This window comes from Ranitomeya variabilis, chromosome 4, assembly GCF_051348905.1.
Source record: "Ranitomeya variabilis isolate aRanVar5 chromosome 4, aRanVar5.hap1, whole genome shotgun sequence".
Taxonomy (NCBI): Eukaryota; Metazoa; Chordata; class Amphibia; order Anura; family Dendrobatidae; genus Ranitomeya; species Ranitomeya variabilis.
The window spans coordinates 249050908-249065290 of NC_135235.1; the positions used below are offsets into that span (position 1 = coordinate 249050908).

The window sequence follows — 14383 nt, forward strand, 5'->3', positions numbered from 1 at the left end:
AGCTCTCCTGCGTAGTGTCACTTTCTCTACAGCTCTCAGGCATATTGTCGCTTTCTCTACAGCTATCCTGCGTATTGTCGCTTTCTCTACAGCTCTCCTGCATATTGTCGCTTTCTCTACAGCTCTCCTGCGTATTGTCACTTTCTGTACAGATCTCCTGCGTATTGTCGCTTTCTCTACAGCTCTCCTGCATATTGTCGCTTTCTCTACAGCTCTCCTGCGTATTGTCGCTTTCTCTACAGCTCTCCTGCGTATTGTCGCTCTCTACAGCTCTCCTGCGTATTGTCGATTTCTCTTCAGCTCTCATGCGTCTTGTCGCTTTCTCTACAGCTCTCCTGCGTATTGTCGCTTTCTCTACAGCTCTCCTGCGTAGTGTCACTTTCTCTACAGCTCTCAGGCATATTGTCGCTTTCTCTACAGCTATCCTGCGTATTGTCGCTTTCTCTACAGCTCTCCTGCATATTGTCGCATTCTTTACAGCTCTCCTGCATATTGTCACTTTCTGTACAGATCTCCTGCATATTGTCGCTTTCTCTACAGCTCTCCTGCATATTGTCGCTTTCTCTACAGCTCTCCTGCGTATTGTCGCTTTCTCTACAGCTCTCCTGCGTATTGTCGCTCTCTACAGCTCTCCTGCGTATTGTCGCTTTCTCTACAGCTCCCAGGCGTATTGTCGCTTTCTCTACAAGCTCTCCTGCGTATTGCCTTGTTTGTTGTAAATGGTAAAAACTAACATTTAGCCATTGAAATGTCAACCTCGGTAATGGGGTATATACATTGGCCATCCATCTGTGCAGTTCCAAGCTCGGAAATAGTGTGCAATGCTGCAGGGATTGTTAATTATAGAAAAAAGTATGCAAATTGCCTCTTCTGAGAAAAAGAGGACTTAAACTCTACAGCGCCACCTATTGGAAGTAGCGATCCTACAATAGGTGGCGCTGTAGAGTTTAAGTCCTCTTTTTCTCAGAAGAGGCAATTTGCATATTTAAATTCCCAGAGGAGCATTGTACGGCAAATAAGCCTCCTTACCTTGACAAGCCAGAGATGGTATGTCACTCTCCATAAGGAGAAACGATACCCCTTAGAAAAAAGTAAACATTTTTTTATATTTATTGAAATAATACATTTTCCTCCTGGTTATTGGTGAACATGATGTATGATATTCTGTGGCTGAAGGTCGTTCAACTAATGACAGATGAGTTACAATGCAAAACATTAAAACTATTAAAAAATGGCTTGTGTTTAGATAAATGACTGTGTTCCCTTCTACCTGGCAGCCCAGGACCTGTGGCTTTGTCTCCGCCACTTTCCAGGCCAAGTGCTGTATGTAGTAAATGGCAGGGTTTTCTCTGGTCATGTGCTGCCATCTAGTGGTCATCTGAGTGGACTAACATTGGAGTAACCCCTTAAAATGTGGTTAATGTGGAGTTTTATCAGGCAGGGAACAACTTGTCTTCGCTTCACTGCTGAGTGACATTTCATTTTAGTCCCTGTCCCTATAGAGGTTCACAATTTCCTTAGACATTTCTACATTTAAGCATAGGACCCGTTGAAGCGCAGCTAGCGTGAAATGGCTGTCATCCACAGAAGGGATCTGCTCCTCTCCCGCTGTGCCCGTGTTATGGACTAAATAAAGGAATGTTTTACCGGATAGTGAGTGCCACCTTGTTTTTCTGTTTTTGGACTATCATTAATTAATTTTTTGGTGTGCACCCATATTCCCTCAGTTGTCTAGTGTCCAGCCTACACCCAGGTAGAGTTCAATCTCAGCTGAGATAATCACAGAAGTACAGTTGTGCTCAAAAGTTTACACACTCCGGCAACATTTTTGCTTTCTTGGCCTTTTTTCAGAGAATATGAATGATAACACCAAAATCTTTTCTCCACTCATGGTTAGTGGTTGGTGAAGCCATTTATTGTCAGACTACTGTGTTTTCTCTTTATAAATCATAATGACAACCCAAAACATCCAAATGACCCTGATCAAAAGTTCACATACCCTGGTGATTTTGGCCTGATAACATGCACAGAAGTTGACACAAATGGGTGTGACTGGCTACTAAAGGTAACATCCTCACCTGTGACCTGTTTGCTTGTAATTAATGTCTGCATAAAAGCTGAGTGGGTTTCTGGGATTCAGACAGACTTTTGCATCTTTCATCCAGCCACTGACGTTTCTGGATTGTGAGTCATTGGGAAAGCAAAAGAATTGTCAACGGATCTATGGGAAAAAGTAGTTGAACTGTATAAAACAGGAAAGGGATACAAAAAGATATCCAAGTAATTGATAATGCCAGTCAGCAGCGATCACACTGTGATTAACAAATGGAATATCAGAGGCTCTGTAAAAACAAAACCACGGTCAGGTAGACCAACAAAAATGTCATCCACAACTGCCAGGAAAATTGTTTGGGATGCAAAGAAAAACCCACAAATAACATGAGCTGAAATACTGGACTCTCTGAAAACTAGCCATGTGGTTGTTTCAAGATGTACAATAAGGAGGCACTTGAAGAAAAATGGGCTGCATGGTCGAGTCGCCAGAAGAAAGCCATTACTGTGCAAAAGCCACAAAGTATCTCGCCTACAATACGCAAAACAGCACAGAGACAAGCCTCAAAACTTCTGGAACAAGGTAATTTGGAGTGAATTCCAGAGTCTGTGCTCAGCATCTTGATTCGTATATGTGGCTATATGACCGATTACGGTGGAGTAATCTAAAGTCCCCTGATGAACCCCCTGAATGAATAAGACGGGGGAGAAACGCGTCGGGACAGCGTGAACATGAGCCGATGTATTTACATGGCGGCTATGAGGGAACATCTGAGGAGTAAAGAGCTAAGTGGATAACTTGCATTAGCTATAGTTTTATGGTGCAATATTTGGTATACTAAGCACCTGATCTATTAAAGCAGTGATACATACAACATCGGTGTGGTATATCTCTGCTATTATGAACTAGGAAGCTGGGAATGTGTATCTGAACTGCCTATGAAAATAGATAATATATGGTGCATAGGTGGTATATTTAGCACTGTGTTCTTGACTAAGGCATCAGATAAAAATAATTTGTGTAGGTATATCCCCTCTATGATAAGCTATGGATACATGAGCACCTTCTTCTTTCTTTCTTTCTTTCTTTCTTTTTTTCTAGCTCATTTGAGTATTCAGTAAAGTTGAAGTTTTGGTGTAGGACAATTTTTCATACTGGTGATATGCTGGTAAAGATATACCTGTTGCTAATATACTTATACAGGACAGCTTAGGAGGAGTTCTAGGTTCCCACTGATCACAGATTTGTGAAAAGTATATATGTTTCACATAGTTTTAGTAACAACTATTTAAAGCTCTTGGTCAATAGTACAGCATATAGCTTATATATTAGTGCTTGGTATGTTACTATGGATCTAATTTGATCCATATATGTGTGGTTCTTGTCTGTGGGTATTAGATGTGTAGGGGTCACCTAGGGAAATAAGGGACAGCCACCGGTGAGTGGAGGGCGCCATATCGAATATTTAGGGTGCCAACCTCCGCTGCAAGGAAGGTTATCAGACTTTAGGGCCCACTAGGGTCAGAATAGGCATATTATATGTAATATTTTCATTTTTTATATTTTTTTTTATTTTTTTTGTTTTTTTCATTGTTATTTTTCACATTTTTTTGAGTTTTTCTATTGTGTTCCTTTTTGGTAAATAAATGACATCTATTTAAGTGTCTATATATATACATATATATGCTGTGTCCCTAATTCCAGGAATTTGGTCCCCAATAGGGATGTTTTTTATCCACATTTTTGATGATTATTTTTATTGTACTAGATGATTAATAAAGATTGATGGTTTTAAGGGGTAGGTTTGTTTTTTCGGTTGTTGTCATCTCTCTCTCCTGACCTCATTATCATTGATCCACTCTGGGGAGATCTCAAGCGCGCAGTTCATGCTAGACAGCCCAGGAATTTACAGGAACTGGAGGCTTTTTACCAAGAAGAGTGGGCAGCTTTACCATCTGAGAAAATAAAGAACCTCATCCACAACTACCACAAAAGACTTCAATCTGTCATTAATGTTAGAAGGGGCAATACATGGTATTAAGAAATGGGGGATGTGAACTTTTGATCAGGGTCATTTGGATGTTTTGGGTTGTCAATATGATTTAAAAAGAGAAAACACAGTAGTGTGACAATAAATAGCTTCACCCAACCACTAACCATGAGTGGAGAAAACATTTTGGTATTATCATTCATATTCTCTGAAAAAAGACCAAGAAAGCAAAAATTCTGCCGGGGTGTGTAAACTTTTGAACACAAGTGTAAGTGTCGGCAATACACCTGGTTTTAAACGGTTTGTGCTGAATGTAGTAAATTGCAGGGTTCTCTGTGATGGGCATGTGCTGCCATCTAGTGGTAATCTGAGAGGACTAACATTGGAGGAACCCCTTAAAATGTGGTTAATGTGGTTTTATCAGTCAGGGAACAACTTGTCTTCGCTTCACTGCTGAGTGACACTTCATTTTGGTCCCTGTCCCTATTGCGGTTCACAATTTCCTTACACATTTTGTATATATCTGGGACTACTTACCTTTCTGGGTTTTTATTCTGCTCTTATAACCAGATGGATGAACACTGTTATCAAATCAAGCTGAGTGACTTTGGTGTGACCCACCCTGTAGGATACTATGTGTCATCCATGTCACCTATTATCCCAATATGCAAATAAATCTATATAATTTATTCAATGTGATTTTCTTTTTGATATTCAATCTCTCAATGTTAAAATTTGCCGACCCTTAAATTATAGACTGTTCATGCCTTTGTCAGTTGGCAAACTTACAAAATCAGCAAGGGATCAAATACTTATTCCCCACCGTGTATACTCTGGGTAGACAGCCCCTTCAACAACCAATGTGCCCAGACCAATATTACTTGCATTATAGGAGACAAATGATGCCAGTCGCTGGTCTTGTCATGCTACTTACTTTGTGGCTGCCATCGCTGAGTTTTAAGCATTTCACACAAGTTTTTGGTTCGGTATTTTACTTTGTTACATTTGTAACATTCATTATTTCCAGAATTTCTGTCTTATTGAATTGCCATTGAAAAAAGCCAGACACAAAGCCATGAAACACATGTATCGAGATAACCCGAGAGTTCATTGCTGTTAGTGGCCTGCAATCTAAACATGAAATTCAAGAATGGATCGGCACTCCGTGTGTCAAGGTGTTTGTTGCTTGTGGAAAAACATCATTTCAAAGAGTCCCGGCACCCACTTAATGTTAAATTAGTTCTTTTATTCAATAAACAAGGAAATCTAATAGGCCACGTTTCAGCCCACCCCAGGCTTTGATCAACTGAAACGCGTCCTATTGGATTTCCTTGTTAATTGAATAAATGAGCCATAATTCAGCATTACATGAGTGCCAGGCCGACCAGCAGAGGTCTCCTCTGTAAGATGACCACCGGTATGTGCAGGATTACATAAATCCTTATAATAGGCCCCGAAGCTGTGACCTCCTGGTCCTACAGACGTGTCCGGCCTAGTGTGTAAGATTTCAGCATCCCTGTTACATCATCAGAGATACCCAGCAGTCGTGAGAATATACCAGCATCACGCTCTAAAGGTTTTGCCTAGATAGATGTATAGGGGGGGGGGGTTATAATTTTGGTGGCGACTAACTGTAAATTGTATTAAAACAAGATTTGTAAAACCGTTTAATTAAAATCATCAGATTGTTGCTTGCAAGCAGGGCCCCCCGTCCGGCTGTAGGTGATGAATATTAGCCCGGTAATGTCTATTGTCTGTACAAGTCCCCTCTGAATTGTAAAGTGCTGTAGAACATGTTGGCGCTATTGAAATAAAATGATTATAAGATTGTGACAAACTGGCAGTAATATATTGGACCGACCCTAACCCTCAGGTCCGCTTATCTTTTTGTATGATTAGGGCTTCATTATTTTGTTTGTAAAAAGAACCAATAACCAACATTAACCTGTGAGCTATATATAATATACAGTGGATAACAAAAATAATAATTTCACAAAAGTTTCCTCATTTACTGTCACCCATAATCCGAGAAATGAACTGAAATCATTTTGCGGGGAAAAATAAAAATAACAAAACTAAAATAATTTGTTTCCAAGTGTGATCGATCACCCTCTTATGACAGAGGGTGAGGTTGTGTTTAGAAGTGGCCAATCACATTCTCTCCCATGTTACATAGTAGTCAGCGCTCAGCTGCCGTGGCCAGTTACAGCGACTCTCATTAACCCCAGAGAAAGTGTTGCTGCTCTAGGAGGATTTTCCTAGTTGTAGTTTACAGCTAAAGCCATAAACAGCTGACAACACAGCAAAGGGTTCTCATTCTGGGAAATATAGCAGACAGTAGAAGGATACAAAAAAAATCTGCCATAGACACTTTGAAGACGTCATCATGAAGTGGCTTAAATTTGACAGAACAGGGACATTACCTAGAACTGAACATCCCTCACAAATTGATGAAAAAGCTGAGAATATAATTGGTCCAAGAGGCCGACAGCACCATTAATCCCATCCTGACATGCACCGCACATACACAGCTCTGCATTCCTGCAAACAGTATATGTACGGTTGCACAATTGCGTGACCGCACGCTAAGCGCCTCGGCAATCGGGTGCGGATGTCAGCTCTACGTGACATGGCATCCGCTAATTATATCAGCAAATTTTACATTCAAAAAATCAAATGGTGCTCCTTCCATTCCGAGCCCTGCCATGTGCCCAAACAGTAGATTTCCCCCACATATGGGCGCATGCTCAGGAGAAATTGTACAAGAAATTGTATAGTCCGTTTTCCCTTGTGAAAGTTGAAAAAAAAAATTAGGTCTAAAGGAAAATTTTTGTGAAAGAAAAGTACATGTTTATTTTTCCTTCTACAAATTCCTGTGCAGCACCTGAAGGGTTAAAAAAACTTCATGAATGTGGTTTTGAGTACATTGAGGGGTGCAGTTTTTAGAACGGTGTCACTTTTGTGTATTTTCTGTCATATAGGCGCCTGCAAGTCACTTCAAATTTGAGGTGGTCCCTAAAAAAAAAAATGGTTTTGCAAATTTAGTTTTAAAAATGAGAAATCGCTGGTCAACTTTTTACCCTTATAACTTCCTAACAAAATAAAATTGTTTCAAAAATTGTGCTGATGTAAAGTAGACATGTGGGAAATGTTATTGACTATTTTGTGCTATGACTCTCTGATTTGAGGGCATAAAAATTAAAAGCTTGAAAATTGCAAAATTTTCAAGAAAAATGTCCGTTTTTTCACAAATAAACGCAAATCATATCAAAGAAATGTTACCACTATCGTAAAGTGCAATATGTCACGAGCATTATTCTCAGAATCACCGGGATCCATTGAAGCTGTGGTAGAGCGGCTCACCCGGCTGGACACAGATGTTTAACTGGAACACTGTCTCTTTAAGGCCGCTTTCACATTTGCGGTTGTGTCCGCAGCGTTTCTTCCGCAAATATCCGCATGTGTTGTGTATTCCTATATTTAACATTATCGACGCTTGCGTTTTTGTTTGTTCGCGTTTTGCCGCGTTTGACGACGCATGCGTCGTCTAGTCGTCTGCGTCTTGGCGCGGAAATGCAACATGTAGTAATTTTTAGAGGCGTCATTTTGCCGTCTGGAAACGTAACGTAAGCGGCTGATTGCGCAAGGTTTGGGCCAAAAAAACGCATTGTAGTCTATGTAAACGCATGCGTTTTGCAGCACATGCGTTTGGTTGCGTTTGCCGACGCATGCGTCTCAATTGAGAAAAACATGTCTACACACTGATAAGCCACCCCCCACATACAAGGTGATAAAGGGAGGGAGTGGACATTGGCAGTTCACTACTCATCAGACTGCCTTGCAGACGAGACGCCCCACAGCCCCTTGGAGCAGCAAACAAGCAAACAAGCCTCAGAACTATGTGAGTATATCCTATCCAATGCATTTCTTTTCTATAATCTGTGTCTATATGCCCTAATTTCTTTCATTTCTTTCTTTCTGCATGCATCAGAATGTCTTCTTCTTCTGATGAGGAAACGCCTGGGCCTGCACAAGGGGAACATGTCAGTGAAGTGAGTATTCACCTCCTCAGATTGATAAGTATTCACTGTCACATCTACACATATGACAATGTATATTTTCCTTTTTTCAGACCACTTCTTCTACAGCGGAAGAGAATGGGCAGGAGACTGGGCAGGAGCAGCGTAGTCACGGTCGGGTGGCACGGCCGCAGCGTGTAAGTATACCTGGCTGACTGTTTATTGTATCCTCACTTTACAATTCTTGAATCTTCATTTCTTTCTACTTCTCTCTTTCTTTCCCTTTTGCTTCAGCACCAGTGGGTTTTTTTTCATTTCAATATTCATGCCATTCCTCTGATTCTGTTTTCTGTCTTCCTTATGTGAATGTCTCCAATATTAATGTCCTTTTTGTTTTTAGGTTCCAGAAGGGGATGAGGACCTCATAGAGAATGAACACCTCATCTCCCTGGTCCATGAGCGAGACCCATTGTGGGACACCCGGGATCCACTGCACGCCAACAACGTGACGATCCGGAGGCTTTGGAATGAGGTGGCCACAGCGTTGTGGGATGGCTGGGCCAATGGCTCGGGTCCGTTCTGCATTTGGTAAGTATAGCAATGCAGTGTGATGCAGTCAAGACCTTGGCCATGCTCACACAACTGTGTATGATGAGAGAAAGTCATTACTTTTTCACAGCACACACAGTTGTGTGACCACGGTCAAAAGACCATTGTCCCAACTATAATGTTTTGTTTTGTCAACAGTGTCAAAAGTCAAAACACGTTGGCGATCGATGAAGGACCGCTTCAACAAGGACCTGCGCCAAGAGAGCCGGCTTCCAAGTGGTTCTGGAGCAAGGATACGAAAATACAAGTATCCTTGCGTTTTTGAGACCGGTCCTTGCACGAAGAACGTAAGTATATTGGTTAAAAAAGAAAAAAAAAACGTTTTGTATAATGCTAGCTTTTTTGGATCACTATTTTGAATCAGTATTTGGAATGCGAAACCATGAGTGATTGATACATGCAGAAGTGGGGTACGTGTTCTTTGAATACTTTTCCTCACATAGTTCCTCTCCAGGTTTTGGCTTACCAATACTGATTTGAAATACATAGCAAATACTGACAGTGTGACAGCAGCCTACACAACAGATCTATACTCATCAAGTCAGGTGTCAGAAATAATGAATTCAGGATGCCAAAGGCTCCTCAATTCATTTTTCCTGGCACTTGTCCTGGTGAGTATACATGTGGCTTGTATAGAGATATGGCTTGTATCGCCTCCATCGTCTCTTCATATTTTACATCAGTTTTTTTAATCCAAAACAAGGAGTGGTTGATGCATGCAGAAGTTGAGCATGTGGTTTTATGAAACTTTTCTTCCTACTGTTGTACTCCTGGCTTGCAAATTCTGATGTAAAATTCACTCAAAATAGTGCTAGTGTGACCTCTCCCTATCTGAATGTTTATATAACTCTGGAGTTATCTTTTTGTAAATGTTTTGTATTAATTTTATTTTATTTTTTTTTTCACAGCACTTGGAGCTCCACTGTTGGCCCATGTTCTGGAGCGGTCCTTCATCAGTCAGCCACGGACCCATCCCAGCCATCCTCCAGCGCTGCAGCAAGTGGGCCTGCCACACAACCTGGAGGCCAGGAAGCTGGTCCATCAGGTGTTCCCCTTCCCCAGTCCTCTGCCTCTAGCCAATTTTTTATGGGCTCCTCCCGGCAGCGGCAGAGGGCCGCGGACAGGTCACTCATGCCCGAGTTTTTGCACTTGAGCTCGGTCTTTCACGAGGGACTCAAGGCGATGGGTGACCGACTGGATACTGCCATTAGTCATATGAGCACACGTATCCAGGAGGTTACCACAGCCCTTGCCCAAGTGAAAGCCGACCTCCAGAGGCCAGCACATCATTTTTTTAATCAGATAGAACAGGGCATGTCGGAACACCTTAGTCCCGATCTCCAGATTACTGTTATGCAGGCCTGCAATGCTGCTTACATGCAGGCTATGCAGCAGAGTCGGTATTTTCAGCAGACAGTGGGGGCATTTCCACCAGTGCCCACACTGTCACGCTTTACGTCAATGCCGACATCTGCTGCATACCACTGCACGGCCACCTCCATTCCAAACACTGCCGGACCGTATTATAGCACCACCACCATGCCCAGTGCAGTGGGTCAGCCCACCGCCACCACCATGACAACTGCTGCTCCTGCTTGGGCCTCCTCCACTGCCACCACCATGCTGCCGCCGCAGGACCCTGGCCTGGCGTTCCCCGCCACCACCACAAGAGTGCCGTTGCCGGACCCTGCCCTGGCGTTCCCCGCCACCACCACAAGAGTGCCGTTGCCGGACCCTGCCCTGGCGTTCCCCGCCACCACCACAAGAGTGCCGTTGCCGGACCCTGCCCTGGCATTCCCCGCCACCACAACAACTAACCCGCGCCAACCAAAGAAAGGGAAAGGCAAAACAAAACAAAAAAAAAACATAGCTATCCCTCCCCCCTCACCTCCCAATGTGTCTGTAATGTCTGGTTTGTCTCACCCTTCCAGTGTGTCTCAGCCCTCTCATGTGTCTAGCCCAATCCCTGAATTTCCTGACCCCAGCAGTTTTATAGCGCCTTCTCCTGCCACCCCTATGTCGGCTACAATAAGCCAGACCTCACAGCTCGACACCCCACAATATCGGCACTCAACCCCAAGCAGGCGCAGTTAATTTTTTTTTTGTTTGTTTGTGTTTACTAAAATAAACCTGTGTTTTGCCCCAATAAGGTTTGGTTAATTGTGTATTTCGCCTCCGTCAACACACACCCTGCGCCAATAACAAAAAATGCGTCGAACACTTTATTGGGATCCACCTCCAATCTCCAGTACTTACTTAGCAGAACACTGAAGCTTGGTGTGTGTTTGGTTGAGAGATATGAGGTTGACCCCAAAAATAACACTTGTATTTTCTCCAAAAACACTTCTTTCTGTTTACTCCATGACTTTTTGTCGCCCACAGAAGACAAAATGGTGGTAATACACAGCACAACTATACTCAACAGGTCGTGTCTTATCAGAAACATTATTTATGACCCCTGATCTGCTGATTTGAGAAATGCATTGTATTACCTCCATTTTATCTTCTTGGTACATTACATATATTTCACACAAAGTGAAGGGACAATATACGTCATACATGGCATATCTATACTCACCCGGACAAGTGTCAGGAAAAATGAATTCAAGAGCCATTTGCATCATGAATTCATTATTTCTGACACCTGACTTGATGACTATAGATCTGTGGTGTAGGCTGCCGTCACACTGTCAGTATTTGCTCAGTATTTCACAGCACTATTTGTAAGCCAAAACCAGGAGTGGAACTATGTGCGGAAAAGTTCAATAAACACATATGCACCACTAAAAGCATTTAACTACCACTCCTGGTTTTGGCTTACAAATACTGATGTTAAGTACTGGACAAATACTGTGACAATAACAGCCATCGTCTATACAGTCTGCGGCAAATAGCTACTGGTGAACCAAGACAGGACGCAATGACGTCAACAACCTAAGCCCAAAAACCCAAAGTGGTTTGTTAAGGAAATAGATAGGAGACATGGTGAAGAAAGTAAAACACAATTATTTTATTAGAAAAAACATTAACATTTCAAACATAACTTTACAGACCCGAAGCCAGCAGTACATTTTACACCATATTGTCCTGCCATGGCACACGTCCAATGTCAGAATCAAAAAAGGCAGCAAATTGGTCCCGCATGTGGCCTAATTCAACTGTTGACCGCAGCGGGTGATGACGGTAATCAGGCAAAGGGTTTGCTACAGGTTCATCAAATTCTATGGTGGGTCGCTCCTTAGCCAGAATGAAATTGTGGAGAACCACACAGGCTTTAACCACCTCATCCACTGTCTCCATTTTTAGATTTATGGCAGTTGCGCCATTTGGACACCATAATCCCAAAGGCACACTCTACTGTTCTGCGGGCCCTGGTTAGTCTGTAGTTATAGATCCGTTTTGTGCGGTTCAAGTCCCGACTTGAATAGGGCTTCAGGAGATTTTCACTCATCTGAAAGGCCTCATCCCCAACCATTACAAATGGCAGCGGTGGGCCTTGAGTGTAGGGGAGTGGTCGTGGCTGTGGGAAATTAAAATTTTTGCCATAAACACGTCGGCCCATATCAGAGTTTTTAAAAGTCTGTGAATCGTTGCCACGGCCAAAAGCACCAATGTCCAGAGCAATGAAGCGACAGTCCGCATCGGCTATTGCCATGAGAACTACTGAAAAATATTTCTTGTAGTTGAAGAACTGTGATCCCGTTCTGGCTGGTTTGATAATCCGGATGTGCTTCCCATCCACCGCACCCAAACAGTTGGGAAAATCACAAACAGTCCAAAATTTTTCAGCAATTTCCTTCCACATGTCCTCCGTGGGTATGGGTATAAATTCCTCACGGAGAATGGTCCATAAAGCCCGGCAGGTGTCAAAAACAATTCCGGACAGCGTGGAAATTCCAAGGCGGTACTGGAAGTGAAGGGATGACAATCTCTCTCCAGTTGCTAGAAATCTGTAGAAAGAATAAATAATTTACAAAAATGCCAAAAATACATGTCCGACCTGCAAAAATTATGGCTAGCTTTTGTTTAGAATTATTACATACCTTAAGGTAACCAGGAGACGTTCCTCTGGTGGAATGGCTCTACGGAGCTGTGTGTCCTGTCTCCGGATGGCTCATTGGACGCGATCAAGCAAATCCCGGAAAGAGTCTTGTGACATCCTTGTATATTCCGGGAATTTTTCTGGGTTCTCATTGAGCTCGCCATACAGGGTGTGATATGCACCACGGCTCTCCCGCAGTTCTACAATGGGGTGTTGCCAAAACCGCCTACACCGTGTCCTTCTCTGTCTTTCCCGGTTTCGGTGTTGCTCCCAAGCAAACGCACACGCCAGAAAAATCTTGATGCTTAGATCCAGTTTGAAGTAAAAGCTATCCATGTGAAGATCCATCTTGTCACAGGATACAGGAGCAAAATCTGAAGATTTCAGCTGTCCTAGGGTCTATATATAGATATCCCATAATACACGCCCTCTGTAGTCCCATTGGCTGTTTCTTGTGATCTAGATTTTTCTCCTGTAAATTTTTTCAACATGCGCACAAAAAACGCAAACGCATATAAAACGCAAGCAAAAGCATGTAAACGCAGCGTTTTAATTACGCATGCGGTAACCGTATGTGGTTTTAAAACGCTGCGTTTACACGCGTTTTCTTGCTTTTTTCGTGTCCTTGCGTTTGCGGATTAAACGCTGCAGATTAAAACGCAAATGTGAAAGTAGCCTAAGTAAATGCTTGGTTTATTGAAGGCAGCATAACCCAAGCTGGAAAGTAAACACGCCCCTCTGGACAAAACAGTAAAACAAAGAAAGTCTTTTTCACATGGGGGATCAGCCTGCTCACAGGCAGTAATGCCCATGGTTCAGATTAGCACACACTTTCCTGGAGTGTTCTCTCTCCAGGCACCTCCTGAACACGGGAAGCTTTGGCCATTTAAGCCCAGACCTTGTGATTCCTCCATCATGTGACTGATCACATGATCCTGACAACACACAGGTCCTGTAAGGACACCGCAGGTGGAGATACATGGACCTCTCCCACCCGCTCTATGTAGGCCCACTAAAACAGCCCATCATATAACTTTCTAAACCGTCCCAACACGCAGTGTGCTGGAGGAAACTATTCTGGTTTTACATCACTGACGCCATCATGTGCAATGACACGTATCTCCCCTCCATCACTTCACCAGTGAATCTGTCACAAAGCGCTATAGAGCTATAACCTCATAAAGTGACAGTGGTCAGAATTGAAGAAATTGGCCTGGTCAGGAAGGTGAAAACAGGCTTCGGGATGAAGGGGTTACAGGAGCTGCAGGAATTTCTGGCCAATCCTGATTATGGTATGTCCTGCATGTGACCACAATCTCCCATATTCTTCAAATGTCTGGCCTATGGGGTAGGTTGGAGCAAGATGGAAGCCTTTACTTACAAAGAGAAACTTCCAAGCTCGGCTATGTTTTGACAAATCCTCCATCAATCTGACAAAAGCATTTGGGAGAACGTGTTAAGTCTGATTAAACCAATGGGGAACTTTTTGGCCATAATTTCCTAAGTTATTTTGGGCAGGATGCTGACACTGAGCACTACCAGAAGATCACCATACCCACAGTGAAGCATTATGAACAACTCCCATCAGTAAATCTTACATCAAAACCTTCCATCCTCTACTACAAAGCTGAAGATGAGGAGGAGGAAATTCAACTTTCAGTGCGACAACA

At 42.8% G+C, this 14383-nt stretch overlaps 2 protein-coding genes across 2 annotated transcripts in view; both read left to right on the forward strand.

The window, feature by feature from the left end:
- Nucleotides 1-14383, forward strand: part of ETS1 (ETS proto-oncogene 1, transcription factor) — a 434342-nt gene that overhangs the window by 244129 nt on the left and 175830 nt on the right. The window lies entirely within an intron of this gene.
- Nucleotides 8850-10765, forward strand: LOC143767820 (uncharacterized). Its single transcript, XM_077256342.1, has 2 exons — nt 8850-8958; nt 9580-10765. Exon 2 carries the CDS (start codon nt 9758-9760, stop codon nt 10763-10765), a length of 1008 nt encoding a protein of 335 aa, XP_077112457.1. The 5' UTR covers nt 8850-8958; nt 9580-9757.

What these genes read in the sequence shown, in the direction of transcription:
- LOC143767820 (XM_077256342.1), top strand. Translation starts at nt 9,758, where the DNA reads ATGGGCTCCTCCCGGCAGCGGCAGAGGGCCGCGGACAGGTCACTCATG.